This window comes from Balaenoptera physalus (genome assembly GCF_965194825.1).
Source record: "Balaenoptera physalus genome assembly, chromosome: 19".
In the NCBI taxonomy this organism is placed as follows: Eukaryota; Metazoa; Chordata; class Mammalia; order Artiodactyla; family Balaenopteridae; genus Balaenoptera; species Balaenoptera physalus.
In genome coordinates, this window is record NC_138900.1 from 60,580,248 (window position 1) to 60,597,756 (window position 17,509).

The 17,509-nt window shown below is 45.1% G+C and overlaps 1 protein-coding gene and 1 long non-coding RNA gene across 2 annotated transcripts in view; one reads left to right on the plus strand and one right to left on the minus strand.

Moving 5' to 3' along the window:
- Nucleotides 1–17,509, plus strand: part of LOC309649344 — a 979,232-nt gene that overhangs the window by 666,644 nt on the left and 295,079 nt on the right. The gene's annotated exons all lie outside the window — the stretch shown is intronic.
- The window catches only part of CDYL2 (chromodomain Y like 2), a 175,496-nt gene that overhangs the window by 48,667 nt on the left and 109,320 nt on the right, over nt 1–17,509 (minus strand). The window contains exon 2 of the mRNA XM_082439077.1: nt 7,761–8,349. Coding sequence (XP_082295203.1) covers nt 7,761–8,349 — 589 coding nt within the window. The remainder of the gene's footprint in view (nt 1–7,760; nt 8,350–17,509) is intronic.

Here is a 17,509-nt window from a genome sequence, read left to right on the forward strand (position 1 = left end):
GCGAAAGCTCTCCCAGAGATCTCCATCTCAACGCTAAGACCCAGCTCCACTCAACGACCAGCAAGCTACAGTGCTGGACACCCTATGCCAAACAACTAGGAAGGCAGGAACACAACCCCACCCATTAGCAGAGAGGCTGCCTAAAATCATAATAAGGCCACAGACACTCCAAAATACACCACCGGACGCCGTCTTGCCCACCAGAAAGACAAGATCCAACCTCATCCACCAGAACACAGGCACTAGTCCCCTCCACCAGGAAGCCTATGCAACCCACTGAACCAACCTTAGCCACTGGGGGCAGACACCAAAAACAACAAGAACTATGAACCTGCAGCCTGCGAAAAGGAGACCCCAAACACAGTAAGTTAAGCAAAATGAGAAGGCAGAGAAACACACAGCAGATGAAGGAGCAAAGTAAAAACCCACCAAACCAAACAAATGAAGAGGAAATAGGCAGTCTACCTGAAAAAGCATTCAGAGTAATGATAGTAAAGATGATCCAAAATCTTGGAAATAGAATGGAGAAAATACAAGAAATGTTTAACAAGGACCTAGAAGAACTAAAGAGAAAACAAACAATGATGAACAACACAATAAATGAAATTAAAAATTCTCTAGAAGGAATCAATAGCAGAATAACTGAGGCAGAAGAACGGACAAGTGACCTGGAAGATAAAATAGTGGAAATAACTACTGCAGAGAAGAATAAAGAAAACAGAATGAAAAGAAATGAGGACAGTCTTAGAGACCTCTGGGACAACATTAAACGCACGAACATTTGAATTATAGGGGTCCCAGAAGAAGAAGAAGAGAAAAAGAAAGGGATTGAAAAAATATTTGAAGAAATTATAGTTGAAAACTTCCTTAATATGGGAAAGGAAATAGTCAATCAAGTCCAGGAAGCTCAGAGAGTCCCATACAGGATAAATCTGAGGAGAAACACGCCAAGACACATATTAAGCAAACTATCAAAAATTAAATACATGGAAAAAATATTAAAAGCAGCAAGGGAAAAACAACAAATAACATACAAGGGAATCCCCATAAGGTTAACAGCTGATCTTTCAGCAGAAACTCTGCAAGCCAGAAGGGAGTGGCAGGACATACTCAAAGTGATGAAAGGGAAAAACCTACAACCAAGATTACTCTACCCAGCAAGGATCTCATTCAGATGCGACAGAGAAATTAAAACCTTTAAAGACAAGCAAAAGCTAAGAGAATTCAGCACCACCAAACCAGCTTTACACCAAATGCTAAAGGAACTTCTTTAGGCAGGAAACACAAGAGAAGGAAAAGACCTACAATAACAAACCCAAAACAATTAAGAAAATGGTAATAGGAACATACATATCGATAATTACCTTAAATATAAATGGATTAAATGCTCCCGCCAAAAGACACAGACTGGCTGAATGGATACAAAAACAGGACCCGTATATATGCTGTCTACAAGAGACCCACTTCAGACCTAGGGACACATACAGACTGAAAGTGAGGGGATGGAAAAAGATATTCCATGACAATGGAAATCAAAAGAAAGCTGGAATAGCAATACTCATATCAGACAAAATAGACTTTAAAATAAAGACGATTATAAGAGACAAAGAAGGACATTACATAATGATCAAGGGATCAATCCAAGAAGAAGATATAACAATTGTAAATATTTATGCACCCAACATAGGAGCACCTCAATACATAAGGCAAATTTTACTAATCATTAGAGAAATGCAAATCAAAACTACAATGAGGTATCACCTCACACCAGTCAGAATGGCCATCATCAAAAAATCTACAAACAATAAATGCTGGAGAGGGTGTGGAGAAAAGGGAACCCTCTTGCACTGTTGGTGGGAATGTAAATTGAAACAGACACTATGGAGAACAGTATGGAGGTTCCTTAAAAAACTAAAAATGGAACTACCATATGACCCAGCAATCCCACTACTGGGCATATACCCTGAGAAAACCATCATTCAAAAAGAGTCATGTACCACAATGTTCACTGCAGCTCTATTTATAATAGCCAGGACATGGAAGCAACCTAAATGTCCACTGACAGATGAATGGATAAAGAAGATGTGGCACATATATACAATGGAATATTGCTCAGCCATAAAACGAAACGGAATTGAGTTATTTGTAGTGAGGTGGATGGACCTAGAGACTATCATACAGAGTGAAGTAAGTCAGAAGGAGAAAAATAAATACCATATGCTAACACATACATATGGAATCTAAAAAAAAAAAAATGGTTCTGGAGAACCTAGGGGCAGGACAGGAATAAAGACGCAGATGTAGAGAATGGACTTGAGGACACGGGGAGGGGGAAGGGTAAGCTGGGAGGAAGCGAGAGAGTGGCATGGACATATATATACACTACCAAATGTAAAATAGATAGCTAGTGGGAAGCAACCGCATAGCACAGGGAGATCAGCTCGGTGCTTTGTGACCACCTAGAGGGGTGGGATAGGGAGGGTGGGAGGGAGACGCAAGAGGGAGGAGGTATGAGGATATACGTATATGTATAGCTGATTCACTTTGTTGTAAAGCAGAAACACACCACTGTAAAGCAATTATACTCCAGTAAAGATGTTAAAAAAAAAAAAAGAGTTATTGCCCTATTCAGGTTTTCTAGTTGTCAGTGAGTCCGTTTTAAGTTGTATTTTTTTAATGAAATTGACCATTTACTCCTGGCTTTCAAATTGAATGGCACAGAGTTAATCTCAATTTCTCAGGCTTAGAACGATTATATCTGTCCATCAATAAGCAATGAGGGTGAGTCCAAGTGGCTTCTGCCCCACCAGCACTCTGGGGGTCCCCCAACCAGGGCATATTTTTTTTTCAATTTTATTTTACATTGGAGTCTAGCTGATGAACAATGTTGTGGTAGTTTCAGGTGCACAGCAAAGAGACTCAGCCGTACATATACATGTATCCGTTCTCCTCCACACTCCCCTCCCATCCAGGCTGCCACATAACACTGAGCAGAGTTCAGTCAGGGCATATTTTTATCAGGGATCAGGAACTGCCTTGTACTGCCTGGGAGCCAGCTGAGCAGTGATCTAGGGACCACCTCTGGAGTCGAACTGCCTGGATTTCTCTCCTAGTCCCAACCTGGACACTTGTAACTTCAGTCTCCTCCTCCGAAAAATGGGTAGTCTCCTAACAGCTGCCAGTTAGGACTAAAAGGATCACAAAAGGACTTTGTAAACTCCAAGGCCTAACGGGGAAGTTCCCATGCAATAAGACTTCCCACTTAACAACTTCATTTCACAAACTTTCAACTTACGAATCCTCAGGAATGCAAACTCAAGGACCAGAGCAAAAGGGCTTCAACTCTCCCCAGTACCACCAACTGGTGTTCCCAACCACTGTCTGTCATTTTTGTCCCAACCACCTTGGTGCTTATTCGTCTAGAGCAGCGAGCAGTTGTGAAAGCAGGGTCCCTGGACCAGCGGCAGCATCTGGGAACTTGCTAGCAATGCAGATTTTCAGGCTCTCCTCCATACCTACTAAATCAGAAACTCTGGGGGTTGGCACAGTAATCTGTGTTTTAACATACCCGCCAGTGGATTCCGATGCCGGCTCCATGTCTGAGAGCCCGAGGTTCTCGAAAGTCATAGGGCATTTCCCATGTTCACGCTTAGTTCTGAAGTGCTTTTAAAACATGGTTACTCCATTATGATCGATAAAAGGAAAACGATCATGGTGTTGATAGAGTGAGTAGGAAGAGATAAACAAACATGAGAGAAGTGAAAGCTGAGATAATTTTAAAAGATCAATGGAGAAAAGATGGCAAGTGTTGCACGTTTGTGTGGGATGACTCACTCAGTGATAGGAACAATTCTGAAAACACTGAAGCAGGCGGTGTCTGAGATGCAGCGCCTGGGCCACAGACAACACTCATCAGGAAACAAGGACGATGATTCTCAAAATTCAAAGAAATGTGAACACGGGGTCACCGGGTCAGCATCCAAGTGGAAACTCATCGGCTTCAGGGAAATTTGGAAAACGCTGGGCGTCTGTGTGTTGTGCTGGGGCTCAGAGTTGGCTCCTAGTCAGGGGTGTGTCCACAGGTTAAAGGTTCATCTGAATCTGTCAAATACTGATGCTTTGGCCTATTCTGATGAAACAGAACTAATGAGTTCTAGACCAGACCACAGGAGGAGTTCACTAACCCAACGGTTTTTCTATATGGATGAAACAGGTCTGTTTTAGGGGAAAAAAAAAGAGAGAGAGAGAGAGAGGGATGCCTGGTAGAGAGTGCATTAGCAAGAAGGAGAAATTATATCAGGTTTTAAACGTTTAAAGGACTAAATCACATTCCCACTTACAAGCTTAAAACTGAAGGAGTAACTCGATCTACCAACAGAGGATGGGATCTATGAACCACCCATCACTTACAATGAAACGCTTATGCAAGAACTACTGTATATACCATGGCAGTTAAAATTCAGCATTTAAAAGACACAATCCACACCCTGCCCCCTGAGATTCATTTGATTGGGGTAGAGCCCACTTTTAACAAGCTCCCGAAGGGATACTGAGGCAGATGGTACCCGGGCCACAGAGCCGTTTGTCATTATGGGAGAAGAATCAGAAGCAAAAGCGGCACTGAGTCGCCGCACGTGCTTCACAAACATTGCTGGGGAAAATGCTGTCTGAGACCAAAGCACCACCCGCTGGAGCCCCAATTTAGCACCTGTTCCCACAGCTCAGATCGGGGAAGTCAGCAGTAAATGAGTAACGTGTTACATAAGTTGCTTTTCTGTATGCAGAACCTTAATTCACCAAAGAGAAGTTCAAATCATATAAAAAGCAACAGCCCACCCCCAAAACAAATGCTGGGAAAGCGTAGCCAGGATCTCCCCGTCCCCTTCTGCAAGGCAAAGATGAGGCCCCCTCCGTGCTGAAAACCCTGCTACCTCACCCTTGTGCCACTGGGATCTGCATCCTTGGTGGCAGTGGTCAGAGAAGGTGGGGCTGCGGGGTGGGGGAGGAGGAAAACATTCAGGGTCTGCATGGGCATGGACATTGGCTGCATCAAGGCTTCCCTCGGGCTGAAAACATAAGTGGAGTCACGTTGTGCTTGACTACGCCTCTGACCCCTGGCTGGCAAGTTCTGGAACGACACAAGCCCCTCTGTCTTGGGTCTTCTCCAAGAACCCCAAACCTTTCTCTCCTCTCTCTCTCTCTCTCTGGCAAGGATTCTCAGTCTTTTCCTCTTCCCAGTTACTCCAAGACCTGGATATTATGCTATTTCTAACTAGAGTGTTAAAAGTTGACCAGGGCTGGGGCATTTATCACCCCAGTGACCACAGAAGATGTCATGCAGATATGGAAAGGCATACCATCTACGTAACATATGTTACTCCTTCCAGTGAGTCTTCTCAACAATGACCCAGAGACACCCACTCTCAACCTAGTGGAGAACAGACTGTAAGTTTCAGAGGGTGCTGTCCTTACCTATCTTTTTATTACTTTACTCCAAGCACCTAGCATGGTGATTAACTCTCAGGAAGAACAGAAGAAGTATTGAATTGATTTAAATTGACACCTGATATGAAATGTAATTATCACCCCATTTTGCCACAGAGCAGGTCCCCAAATGCATGAGGGCCACCTAGGGCGCTTGTTAAAAACCCATCTTCTGGGCTCCACCCCAGACTTAGTAAATCAGATTCTACAGGATTTGCATTTTAACAAAGTGCCAGGGAATCTTACACACATGAATTTGAGAACCACTGCCTTAGGCTTATGAGAACCTCAAGGACACCAATATTGTGGGATGCGATTAAACACAAGGGCCCTTTGGGAACACCCAAAACCAAACAAAAGAGAGGCAGGTGGCTTCCTCCCCTCTGTCCAGGCATGGGCCCGAGTGGAGTAGAGAACATTCAACATCGGGAAAAAATGAGGCCAAGAAGAGATCAGAGACAAGAAAGATCTAGGGAAGCACTCGAGGTTAACAAGGCCACCACGGAGGCCAGCAGGCTCATTCTCATCTGTTTCCCCGGGTCATGGGGAACCATGCTCCATCACCAGATCACGAACCGGGCGGTATCGATGAGGCCCCGGGTGGTATCGATGAGGCCCAAGGACAGACTGCACACAGCTAGCAGCCCTGCCCCGCTCTGGAAAAGGGCATGGAAGGAGAAGTATGCCTTCATCGGAACTTCTCTACAGGTCTGACTTCCCTCTCGGCCCTGCAGGGTGGCAGCTAGAGTCAGCACACCTCCACGTCCACGTTCCCATCCCCCCACTCTCAGGGCAGCCACATCTTGAGCAGGGTAGAGGGCTGCTACCAGCCGGGGTGCCAGCAATCACACCCAAGGAGCCTCACAAGCCCCCCTTCCAGAGACAGGGAATCCCTCCGCTGCTGTCACAGGAACATCAAACACCGATGTTTGTGCCAGGCCTCATTTACACAAGCCCACTCCTCCCCGAGAGATGGATTTTTAAAACAAACAGCTTTTCCATATGTTAGCAGGCAGAGTCATGTCAGCATCAGGGATCCCCAGACGGAAACATGAGTCAATCTGGGGCAGAGACTGCTAAATAAATCCTGTCTGGGTGAAATTCCTCTCTCTGGAGAAAGAGGAACCTCAAAGCAGATCACTCAGATTCCCCGGCAAGAATGCCTAAAAGACGCCACGTTCTCCCCAGCCGGGCGCGCCCTGAGCACTCTGAACTCTGAAATCATCGTCCCTCTAACGTGCATCTGCCTCTGTCACCCCATCCTTCCGGAAACTCTCCCAACCCGTCCCACCTGCGTCCCGGCACCCCTATTCCCACATGCACTCTGGTTCCATCCAGGGCATCGGGCGGCCCTACTCTGTTGGGCATGGATCGCCCACACTCGAGCAGGATTTCCTGACATCCCAAGGCTTAGAGTTCTGGCAGCTAAAGAGAAAAATGCACCACGTGGACACACGGGTACCTGAGAAATGAAGGAACACAGGTAACAGGTGCAGACGGCTCACCTGGAAGACTCAGCCACTGAGCACTCTATTGAGGAGATGTCAGATTTGGGAGCTTGAATTACCTGGGTCATCGCCTCCTCTTTCCTTAATTTTGCTTGTGGGGACTTGGTCAGAGGGAGGGATCCCCTAATCTTTGCTGTGTTGCTTGCGGGAGGTGGCAAGAAGGTACAAAGCAAAAGAACTGGCCTAGGATGGGGTCGGGGCAGCATTTAGGACCTAATACAGACATGGGGCCAGATCACGCACGTTAGCGAGAGATGAGGGGCAGGAGGCTCCAGCTTAAGGACCAGCTGGGAGAATTCCAAGTCCAAACTGGGTGTGAGAAGGAGGAGCAGAGCCTGGCCCAGACCTCGCCTCTCTGGGAAACAGCGCTGAGGGCGTGAGATTGGAAGCAAGGGCTCTGGGAGGTGCGTGCGGCCTCCGAAAGGCACTGGTCCCGTGGGGACACGAGTCTCGGGTCCTGATGGGTGAGACTCTGAGCCGCCCTCGGAGCAGGGGCTCCAGAGCGGTTACCATGGCTTTGGGCGCCTTTAAGCGCAGCCAGGGATTTCCGACGCGGGACAGGCCTTGGCTGGAGCGTCAGTGGCTTGGCCTCCCCACGCGCATAGGTGTCCGTAACCAGGGCAGGCACGTGAGCGAGCCCACAGTGCCCTAGGTGAAAGAGACAAAGGGACAGTTACTGCCTGGCTGAGGGGCAGGGCCGGGGTGGGGGTGGTGTGTTTCCCTAGGCTGCCCGCAAAGCCCCAGCCGAGATGAAGACCAGCCACGTACCGAGTCCATTCTCCGCCAGCGCCGCGGGGCTCACGTGGCAGTCGCCCAGGTCCTGCTCACCCACGTCATTCAAATCCAAGCCGGGCTGGTGGGACCCGTTTCCAAAATGCCTCTCTTCCTTCTCGGAGCCGGCGTCCCCGTTTTCCATCCCATTCTGCGCCTTTTTCAGGGGCATTATTTGCAGGCCACTGGGGGTAGTCCTGTAAGACACCGTCTTGGTGGCCCTGTCCCCGCCTGCAGGGGGCTTGGCCGAATACCCTTTTTTCGGCTTGGACAGGGAAGGGTTGATCCGCTTCCGTTTATGGGAAGTCCCTTTGCTCTTGGCAGATTCCGAGGGCCTGTGGGACAGCTTCTCGACCGAGGGGCCTCGGCCGTCACGCAGAAGCTTGGAGGCGCCGGGCTGCTTCCCCGACTTGAGCCTCTTGTCCTTGGCCAGGTGCAGCCCGTTGAACTCATCAATGAACTCCTCACAATGCAGCAGGTGGTGCTCGGGCTCCCACGTGTCCTCCGTGCTCCCGTAGCCTTTCCACCGGATCAGATACTCCCATTTTCCCTTCTTGTTCTTCCTCTTGTCTACAATCCTTTCAACCTGGGATGCAGGAGGAGAATCAGCAAAGAGAGAGAGAAAGAAAGAAAGACAGAAGGAAAAAAAAAATTAGTCCCAGGCCACAGGAACAACGCAGAGCCCTCGGGATAGATGGATCCGCCCTGGCCGTGGGGCGAGCTGCTGCGGAGGCAGGAAGCTGACCCTCCCAGGAGCCTTCAGGAAGGCTGGTTTATTTTAGGACATCGCTGAAGGGAACGGGCGGTGAACAACAACCATCGCTGTTTCCCATGACGACTGTGTGATGCCACACCCGCCTGGCTGCATCTACCTGTCTATCCAAGGCTTACTCTTACTTGAAATCGCATTGCAAGCGTTCACTGAAGATCTTTATTCTTTTCACTGCACCAAAGTAGAATCAGACTTTTAAAGACCAATTTGGTGTGCATTTGTTTTTCACCGTTACTTATAATAAGAAGTAACATTGAGCGTTTACATTATAGGCACTCTGCTAATGTGTCCTTACTTTCAATGATACTAATGATCAGTAACATTGGTGGGCATGTGTGAGGCAGACGCTACTAAATGCTGGGCATGGATGGTCCCGTTTCATTTTCTCCAGACAACAACCCGATGCAGTAGGTGTTCTTCCTATCCCCACTTTACAGAGAGGGAAGTGGGGCTGAGAGATTGTCTCCCAACCAAGCTCCAAGCTGGTAAGAGCAGAGCTGGGATCTGAACCACTCTCACCCCAAGTTTTTTTTCTTAATCATTAGGCCATACCAACTCTCTCTCAACTATAAAAATCTTCCATATTGACCAAAAATGACTCGAATCAATGAAGCCCAATATCCCCCATTCGGCTCCCCCAGCTGCAACATAGGGGGTACAGCTGCGAGGTAAGGTGATGGGTGACATTTTTTGAGCGCCTATTGTGTACCTTGCATAACCCCACGGGGTGTACATTATTAATGCTCCCATTTGATAGATGAGGGATTAAGTATGAAGCAACCTGCCTACAATGCAGGGCTAAGAGGTGGTAGAGGTAGATCTGAACATATATCTGGTTTTCGAGCCATGTAACTCCTGTCTATGTACCTTCAAAAGTAAGTAAATCTCTCTTGTCTTCAACAAGACATGGAAAAACACACTTAGAAAATGCCAGTCCGAAGGCTAATAACTGGTGAATCGGGGTGAAGGGTGTGTGAGGCTTCACTTATTATTCTCTCAACTTTGCTATACATTTGAAATTTTTAATTAAAAAAAAACTGACAGAAAATTTCCAGTGCTCTACCCAAAAAAGAGCTAAATTTCAATGAAAAAGTAAACAATTATATTCAAAAGTTTACTATATTTTAATGTCAAGATAATATACTTTTCTAGGATGGAATTCGACCCAGTGAAATGAAGCAATAAGTGAGGAATATGCCCTCGAAACTCATGGGAAAAAAACCAATATGAGAGGGGAGAAGCGGTTACAGTTATAGTTGATAATTGTTAAAGATGGGTAATAGGTAAATGTGGGTTCATTATACAACTGTTTATGCCTGCATGTTGGAATTTTTATGTGTCTAAACTTTTCCATAATAAAAAAATAAAAATTTTTGAAAAGTGAGATTATCTCCCAATGATCTATATACAACAGAAGCTATGCAAAATAATTAAATGACTTTCATTGCTTTGCACTTAATAAATATCTAAACAGCTAGGCCATATTGCCTCTTTATAATACTGCTTCTTCATAGACAATTTAAATTGTTTCCTTAATTGATCCATCTGAAATCAAATTGGCCTAATTCTATGAAAATTTCTTTCCTTATAAAATGCTCTGTAAACATCTGTTTTAGATTTATTACATAATTTCTAGATGTATCACACAAACTCTATAATAGCTTGAAAAAGTAAAATCACGCCAAACGAATGCAACTTCCAATCTCTGAATCAAGGAATGGGACTAGCTGGGTGTTCATTTGTGATAATGCTGCAGAAAGTCAAGAGTATCTCTGGAGGAGCCTGCAGCTTTGCACACTTGTAGGACTTTGAAGGGGGAAACCCTCTGCAAGTTAACGGAGGCAGGAAAGTGAACAAGCAACATGGCACTGCTGGAAATAGCAGCATTCTGGAGAAGGCCAACCTAGGAGTGTCAGGAGGAAGCCCAGAAATGTCTAAGGGCTATGAGCTAAGGGATGTGTGTTGGCGTGGAGGTCTCCAGCTTCAGAGAGCATGTGCTTGGCTCCCAGAATGGAGAAACTTCTTCCCCAGAATAAAGCAGAAAACCATGTTAGACAAACAGCCAACACAGTGATAGATGAGTAGGTGGATGGATGGGTAGATGGATGGATGGATGGATGGAAAAATGGATGGCTGAATGGATGAATGAACAGATGGCTGGAGAGTGGAAAACCAGCTGCTACCCCAGTGTGGCCCCAAGGAGCCATGTAGACACTCCACCCTTGCTGGATGGATGAACAGATGGGTAAATAGTGGGATGGGTAGGTGGGTGGATAGACAGATGGATAAACGGATGGGAGGATAGTGAGATGGGTAGGTGATGGAAAGATCTATAAATGGACAGATGACTAGATGGATGGGTGACAGGTGAAAGGGTGGGTAGAGAGGTGAGTTCAGGAATGGATGGGTGGATGGATAGATGGCACACACTCATCAACATGAACTTAGTATGGTATTTAAGAACACATGCTATGGAGCAAGACAATCTGGTTTAAATCTCATGTTTAGGAGTCCTGTGTCCTTGAGCAAGTTACTAAACCTCAGATGACTCACCTAACAAGGGGGAAGTAACAGCACCTACCTCATAGGGTGATAGTGGAGAATATACAAATAAGGAGATTAGCATTCCAGAGTAAAGGTCACTTAATCTTGCATACCCTCCCGTGAATACAAACCTGGGTGGTATCTAAAGATAATGTGTCTCCACCCTGCAGAACACCACCCCCTGAGGGCACTCAACTCCTCCCCAGGAAGAAGACAGAGTCGAGTCCACCTACTTAGATAAGTCCTTCCAAGTGTGGGAGATGGCTGTGCAGAGGAGCGCTGCTCCAGAAGCTTGGGCAGTCAGCAAGGGTGGAGTGTCTACATGGCTACTTGGGGCCACACTGGGGGAAGAGCTGGTTTTCTTCCCTCCTAGCTACTGGAGGATTGAGTCACAAGTGGCTTTATGAGGGACAGAAAGGCCACTGCTTCCACCTCTGGTCCCATCCAGAAAGCCACTGTGTGGCTTGACAGTCATTTCTACTTAAATTAACCCAATACCAACAATGAACAGTATTAACAGGATTATTAATGGCCTGACATGCAGGCGAAAAACTATTGGCTCTTCCACTTTCTATTCACATTGACCCTGGGCAAGTTGCCCAGCCTCTCTGGGACTCAATGTCCCCATCTGTCAAACAGAAATAGTAATAATAATAATAATAATAGCAGCTTCCTGCAAGGTTGTTGGGAGAACTAAAAGGAATAAGGTGTGATTGAAAAAGTAAAGTGCCTTGAACTCCACAAAGCACTATGAGGAGATGAGGGGAATTGCTCTGAGAAATATAAAACTTCAGGTGACAAAAGTGATTTTATATACATGATTTCTTCTACCATTTAAACCTTTTGTAAAAAACGGGTTTTTTTCAGGTTCAGAAAAACAACTGCTTTTTCTGAAAGACGACAATGCCCACAAGGAGCTCAGAGGAGAGCTGGCTCCCAAACACCCCATCAGACTTTGAATGCGCCATCTCCTGGGACCTAATCTCCTTCTTTACATCCCTGTACAGGTTTTCTGACCCTCTTTTCCTCTTCTTCTCGGGAGATCCTCAAATAGAACCAGAACTCTAATCTGTTCTGTTGATAACAAAAGCCTACATTATTTAGGACTTGAATGTTAAATGACTGCAACATTCTCTGTCTGGAAATCCTGTCTTTCCCTTAAGCTCCCCCAACCTCCGCCACTGTCCTCAACGCCTCACACCTGTTGAAAACAGAGACCTGGGCCCCCAGGTGCTAGCAGCTCTGCTCTTGATGTCCCGCGCCCATGCTACCTGCACAGGCCTCGTGCACTACCTGAGGCTCAGGCCCTCCAAATGGAAACAATGCTCAATTCCCTTCCCCTGTAGTTACCTAGGAATGCGTGAATGATATTAAAAAGCATGTGCTCACACACCTGCCACCTTCTCTATTCAAAGGTAAGCGATCTGAGGCCCTGAATGATTGCTTTGAGTTCAACCAAATTATTAATTAACATGTTCTCTCTGTGATCCCCGCTAACACAAGATGCTGCTCTACTGCAGGTGGGGGCAAGGAAATTCTGAGGCAATTATTACCAGTGCCACGATGACAAGTGGATGGCTGTCTCGTTAGGAATAAGGATGATGACAATCACCTTTAGTGGTACATGCTAAGTTCCAGGAACTGTGTTAAGAACTGATAAGCTTTCCACTGGGCAGTATTCTCACCACTGACAGGTGAGGAAGTTGAGGCTCAGAGAAGTTAGGTAAGTTTCCCTCCATCACACAGTCAGTAGGTGGTTAGCCAAGATCGGAACCCTAGTTCGTCTGACTCCTCGGCCCAAGTTCTTGGCCACCTGGCTACGCCTCACCAGTGGGAAGCCACCAGAACCGGGCAAGAAAGGTGCCAAGCATGTGGGCCACAAGCACTGAAGAAGGAAATGGCTTCATGAAGTCCTTCATCCAACACTGTAATGTTTGTCCGTACGCAAGGCACCGCAGGCCACGGTGAACCCACAGACCGCCAGCATGGCACCCACAGGCTGGTGGGGACACAGCGCTTCAATGAGGGAACACGAAGTCACAGGTGATAACAATTATGAAAAGTGCTCTGACGGTGAAGAGAAAGGGGCTGTGACAAAGAATGGCTACTTCAAATTGGATGAACAGGGAGGTTCCTCTGAGAAGGGATGGGGCCTTCGGAGATGGAGAAAATGTGGACCAGTGAGAGGCCTCTTCAGGCAGCTGAACAGCCTCCTCAGCTGTTCACTGGCAGGTGACCCAATACCACCACCACCACCTAACACTCACTCAGCATTTACCAAATGCCAGCCACTGTCCTATGTGATCCCTACACAGTAATGTAATATTATACATATTAACTCATTTAATCTTCAAAATACCTGAACGACACAGGTAACTTTATTCTCTTTTTTATAAAGGACAAAACTGAGGCGCCCAGGGATTAAGGACCTCAGCCAAGACCCCACCTCTGACAAGCAGCAGAGAGCTAAGACTTGGTCTGATGCATCTTGGCTCCAGACCCCATGCTTTCAGTGATGACACCATATCCACTCCCCACTCTTGCTCAGTGAGCCCAACCTGACTGAGGCCGATGACGTATGTGCAACTTCTGATGCTCCCCCCAACTCCTGCCAGGTCACAGAAAACCTACAGCATCTTTACATGGCTTAAAAGTGGCCTCTCAAAGAAAACTCTAATTCAAAAAGATACATGCACCCCAATATTCATAGCTGCACTATTTACAATAGCCAAGACATGGAAACAAATGTCCATCAACAGATGAATGGATAAAGAAGATGTGGTATATATATATATATATGTTGGTATATAATATATACAATGGAATATTACTCAGCCATAAAAAATGAAATAATGCCATTTGCAGCAACATGGATGGACTTCACCTATCATACTAAGTGAAGTAAGTCACACAGAGAAAGACAAATATCATATGGTATCACCTATATGTGGAATCTAAAAACAATAATACAAACTTATTTAGAAAACGGAAACAGACTCAGACATAAAAAACAAACTTATGGTTACCAAAGGGGAAAGGGGAGGGAGGGATAAATTAGGAGTCTGGCATTAGCAGATACACACCACTATTTATAAAATAGACAAACAACAAGGTCCTACTATATAGCACAAGGAACTACATTCAATATCTTGTAATAACCTATAATGGAAAGGAATCTGAAAAAGAATAGATATATATATGTATGTATAACTGAATCACTTTGTTGTACACCTGAAACTAACACAACATTGTAAATCAACTATACTTCAATTAAAAAAAAAAGTAGCCTCCTGAGCTTGACTCTCCTGGGGTCCCCCAGCATGCCATGTGGGCCTCCCTCCCCTCCTGCTCCAATTCTCCATCGGTTCAAAGGGAAACAGACTAATCATCAGTCATATTCCCTATCCCAGCTTCCCATCAAACCAAAAGAGTATATAAAATGACAATAGCTCAGGAATCCAGGATCACCAACGAAGATTTTCCAGACTCTGCAAGGAAGCCCCCTCACACCAGATGGCGCTGGATGAGAAACTTTGGGTTACTAGTACATGTCTTAACCTCTGAATGTGAAGAACAAGGCCAAAAAGGAATAAAGGAAGATGATGTCCACAACTGCCGTCTGCCCACACATACACCAGAGCAGTCATCCTTGGACATTCCCCAGATCCTGGACCTCAAACCCCACACCCACAATGACCTCTCTTTCTGCATCCTTTCAACATCCTGGGACAGCTTCCTTGGAGGTAGAGAGGCACAGGCTCCCATCTTCACGACTTGGGGTATGAAGTCCTCGGGAAGAGTAAAGACGGGACAAGTTCTGGGGACAACCAGGTATGGACTGTTTCAGGTCTAGAAGATGGTGGTTGCTTCAGATTATCTAGTCAGAGAAGAAGGCAGTAAGAAGAGGTGGCATGTCCCACTCAGTCCAGCCAAACTACAATATACTAAGGAAACAGCTGGCAGACCAAGAAATTCGGCTCATAGCCGTGCAGTTCAAGCCAACATCCGGGTGAGGGTCTGAATGGGGAATACAGCAGCATCCAAGTGAGGAGGGGACCAAGAGGAACTCCCACACCCACTCTGTTGGAAAACACTAAATCAGAGAGACCTCTCTTTGATCAACAGCACACAGACAAAAACTGGTAACGTATTTATAAAAACGTCTAAAACAGAGCAGAAGCAAGAACTACAATCCTGCAGACTGTGGAACAAAAACCACATTCACAGAAAGATAGACAAGATGAAAAGGCAGAGGGCTATGCACCAGATGAAGGAACAAGATAAAGCCCCAGAAAAACAACTAAATGAAGTGGAGATAGACAACCTTCCAGAAAAAGAATTCAGAATAGTAATAGTGAAGATGATACAGGACCTCGGAAAAAGAATGGAGGCAAAGATCGAGACGATGCAAGAAATGTTTAACAAAGACCTAGAAGAATTAAAGTACAAACAAACAGAGATGAATGATACAATAACTGAAATGAAAAATACACTAGAAGGAATCAATAGCAGAATAACTGGGGCTTCCCTGGTGGCGCAGTGGTTGAGAATCTGCCTGCCAATGCAGGGGACACGGGTTCGAGCCCTGGTCTGGGAGGATTCCACATGCCGCGGAGCAACTAGGCCCGTGAACCACAACTACTGAGCCTGTGTGTCTGGAGCTTGTGCTCCGCAACAAGAGAGGCCACGAGAGTGAGAGGCCCGTGCACCGTGATGAAGAGTGGCCCCCGCTTGCCGCAACTAGAGAAAGCCCTCGCACAGAAATGAAGACCCAACACAGCTATAAATAAATAAATAAATAAATAAATAAATAAATAAAGAGCAGAATAACTGAGGCAGAAGAACAGATAAGTGACCTGGAAGACAGAATAGTGGAATTCACTGTCACAGAACAGAATAAAGATAAAAGAATGAAAGGAAATGAAGACAGCCTAAGAGACCTCTGGGACAACATTAAATGCAACAACATTCGCATTATAGGGGTCCCAGAAGGAGAAAAGAGAGAGAAAGGACCCGAGAAAATATTTGAAGAGATTATAGTCAAAAACTTCCCTAATATGGGAGAGGAAATAGCCACCCAAGTCCAGGAAGTGCAGAGAGTCCCAAGCAGGATAAACCCAAGGAGAAACATGCCGAGACACATAGTAATCAAATTGACAAAAATTAAAGACAAAGAAAAATTATTGAAAGCAACAAGGGAAAAATGACAAATAACATACAAGGGAACTTCCATAAGGTTAACAGCTGATTTCTCAACAGAAACTCTACAAGCCAGAAGGGAGTGGCATGATATATTTAAAGTGATGAAAGGGAAGAACCTACAACCAAGATTACTCTACCCGGCAAGGATCTCATTCAGATTCAACAGAGAAATCAAAAGCTTTACAGACAAACAAAAGCTAAAAGAATTCAGCACCACCAAACCAGCTCTACAACAAGTGCTAAAGGAACTTCTCTAAGTGGGAAACACAAGAGAAGAAAAGGACCTACAAAAACAAACCCATAACAATTAAGAAAATGGTAACAGTAACATACATTTTTATAATTACCTTAAACGTGAATGGATTAAATGCTCCAAGCAAAAGACACAGGCTTGATGAATAGATACAAAAACAAGACCCATATATATGCTGTCTACAAGAGACCCACTTCAGACCTAGGGACACATACAGACTGAAAGTGAGGGGATGGAAAAAGATATTCCATGCAAATGGAAATCAAAGGAAACCTGGAGTAGCAATACTCCTATCAGATAAAATAGACTTTAAAATAAAGAATGTTACAACAGACAAGAAAGGACACTACATAATGATCAAGGGATCAATCCAATAAAAAGATATAACAATTATAAATATATATGCACCCAACATAGGAGCACCTCAATACATAAGGCAACTGCTAACAGCTATAAAAGAGGAAATCAACAGTAACACAATAATAGTGGGGGACGTTAACACCTCACTTACACCAATGGACAGATCATCCAAACAGAAAATTAATAAGGAAACACAAGCTTTAAATGACACAACAGACCAGATAGATTTAATTGATATTTACAGGACATTCTGTCCAAAAACAGCAGATTACACTTTCTTTTCAAGTGCACACGGAACATTCTCCAGGATAGATCACATCTTGGGTCACAAATCAAGCCTCAGTAAATTTTAAAAAATTGGAATCATATCAAGCATCTTTTCTGACCACAAGGCTATGAGATTAGAAATCAATTACAGGGGAAAAAAACCTAAAAAACACAAACACATGGCAGCTAAACAATATGTTACTAAGTAACCAAGAGATCACTGAAGAAATCAAAGAGGAAATCAAAAAATACCTAGAGACAAATGACAACAAAAACACGATGATCCAAAGCCTATGGGATGCAGCAAAAGCAGTTCTAAGAGGGAAGTTTATAGCAATACAAGCCTAC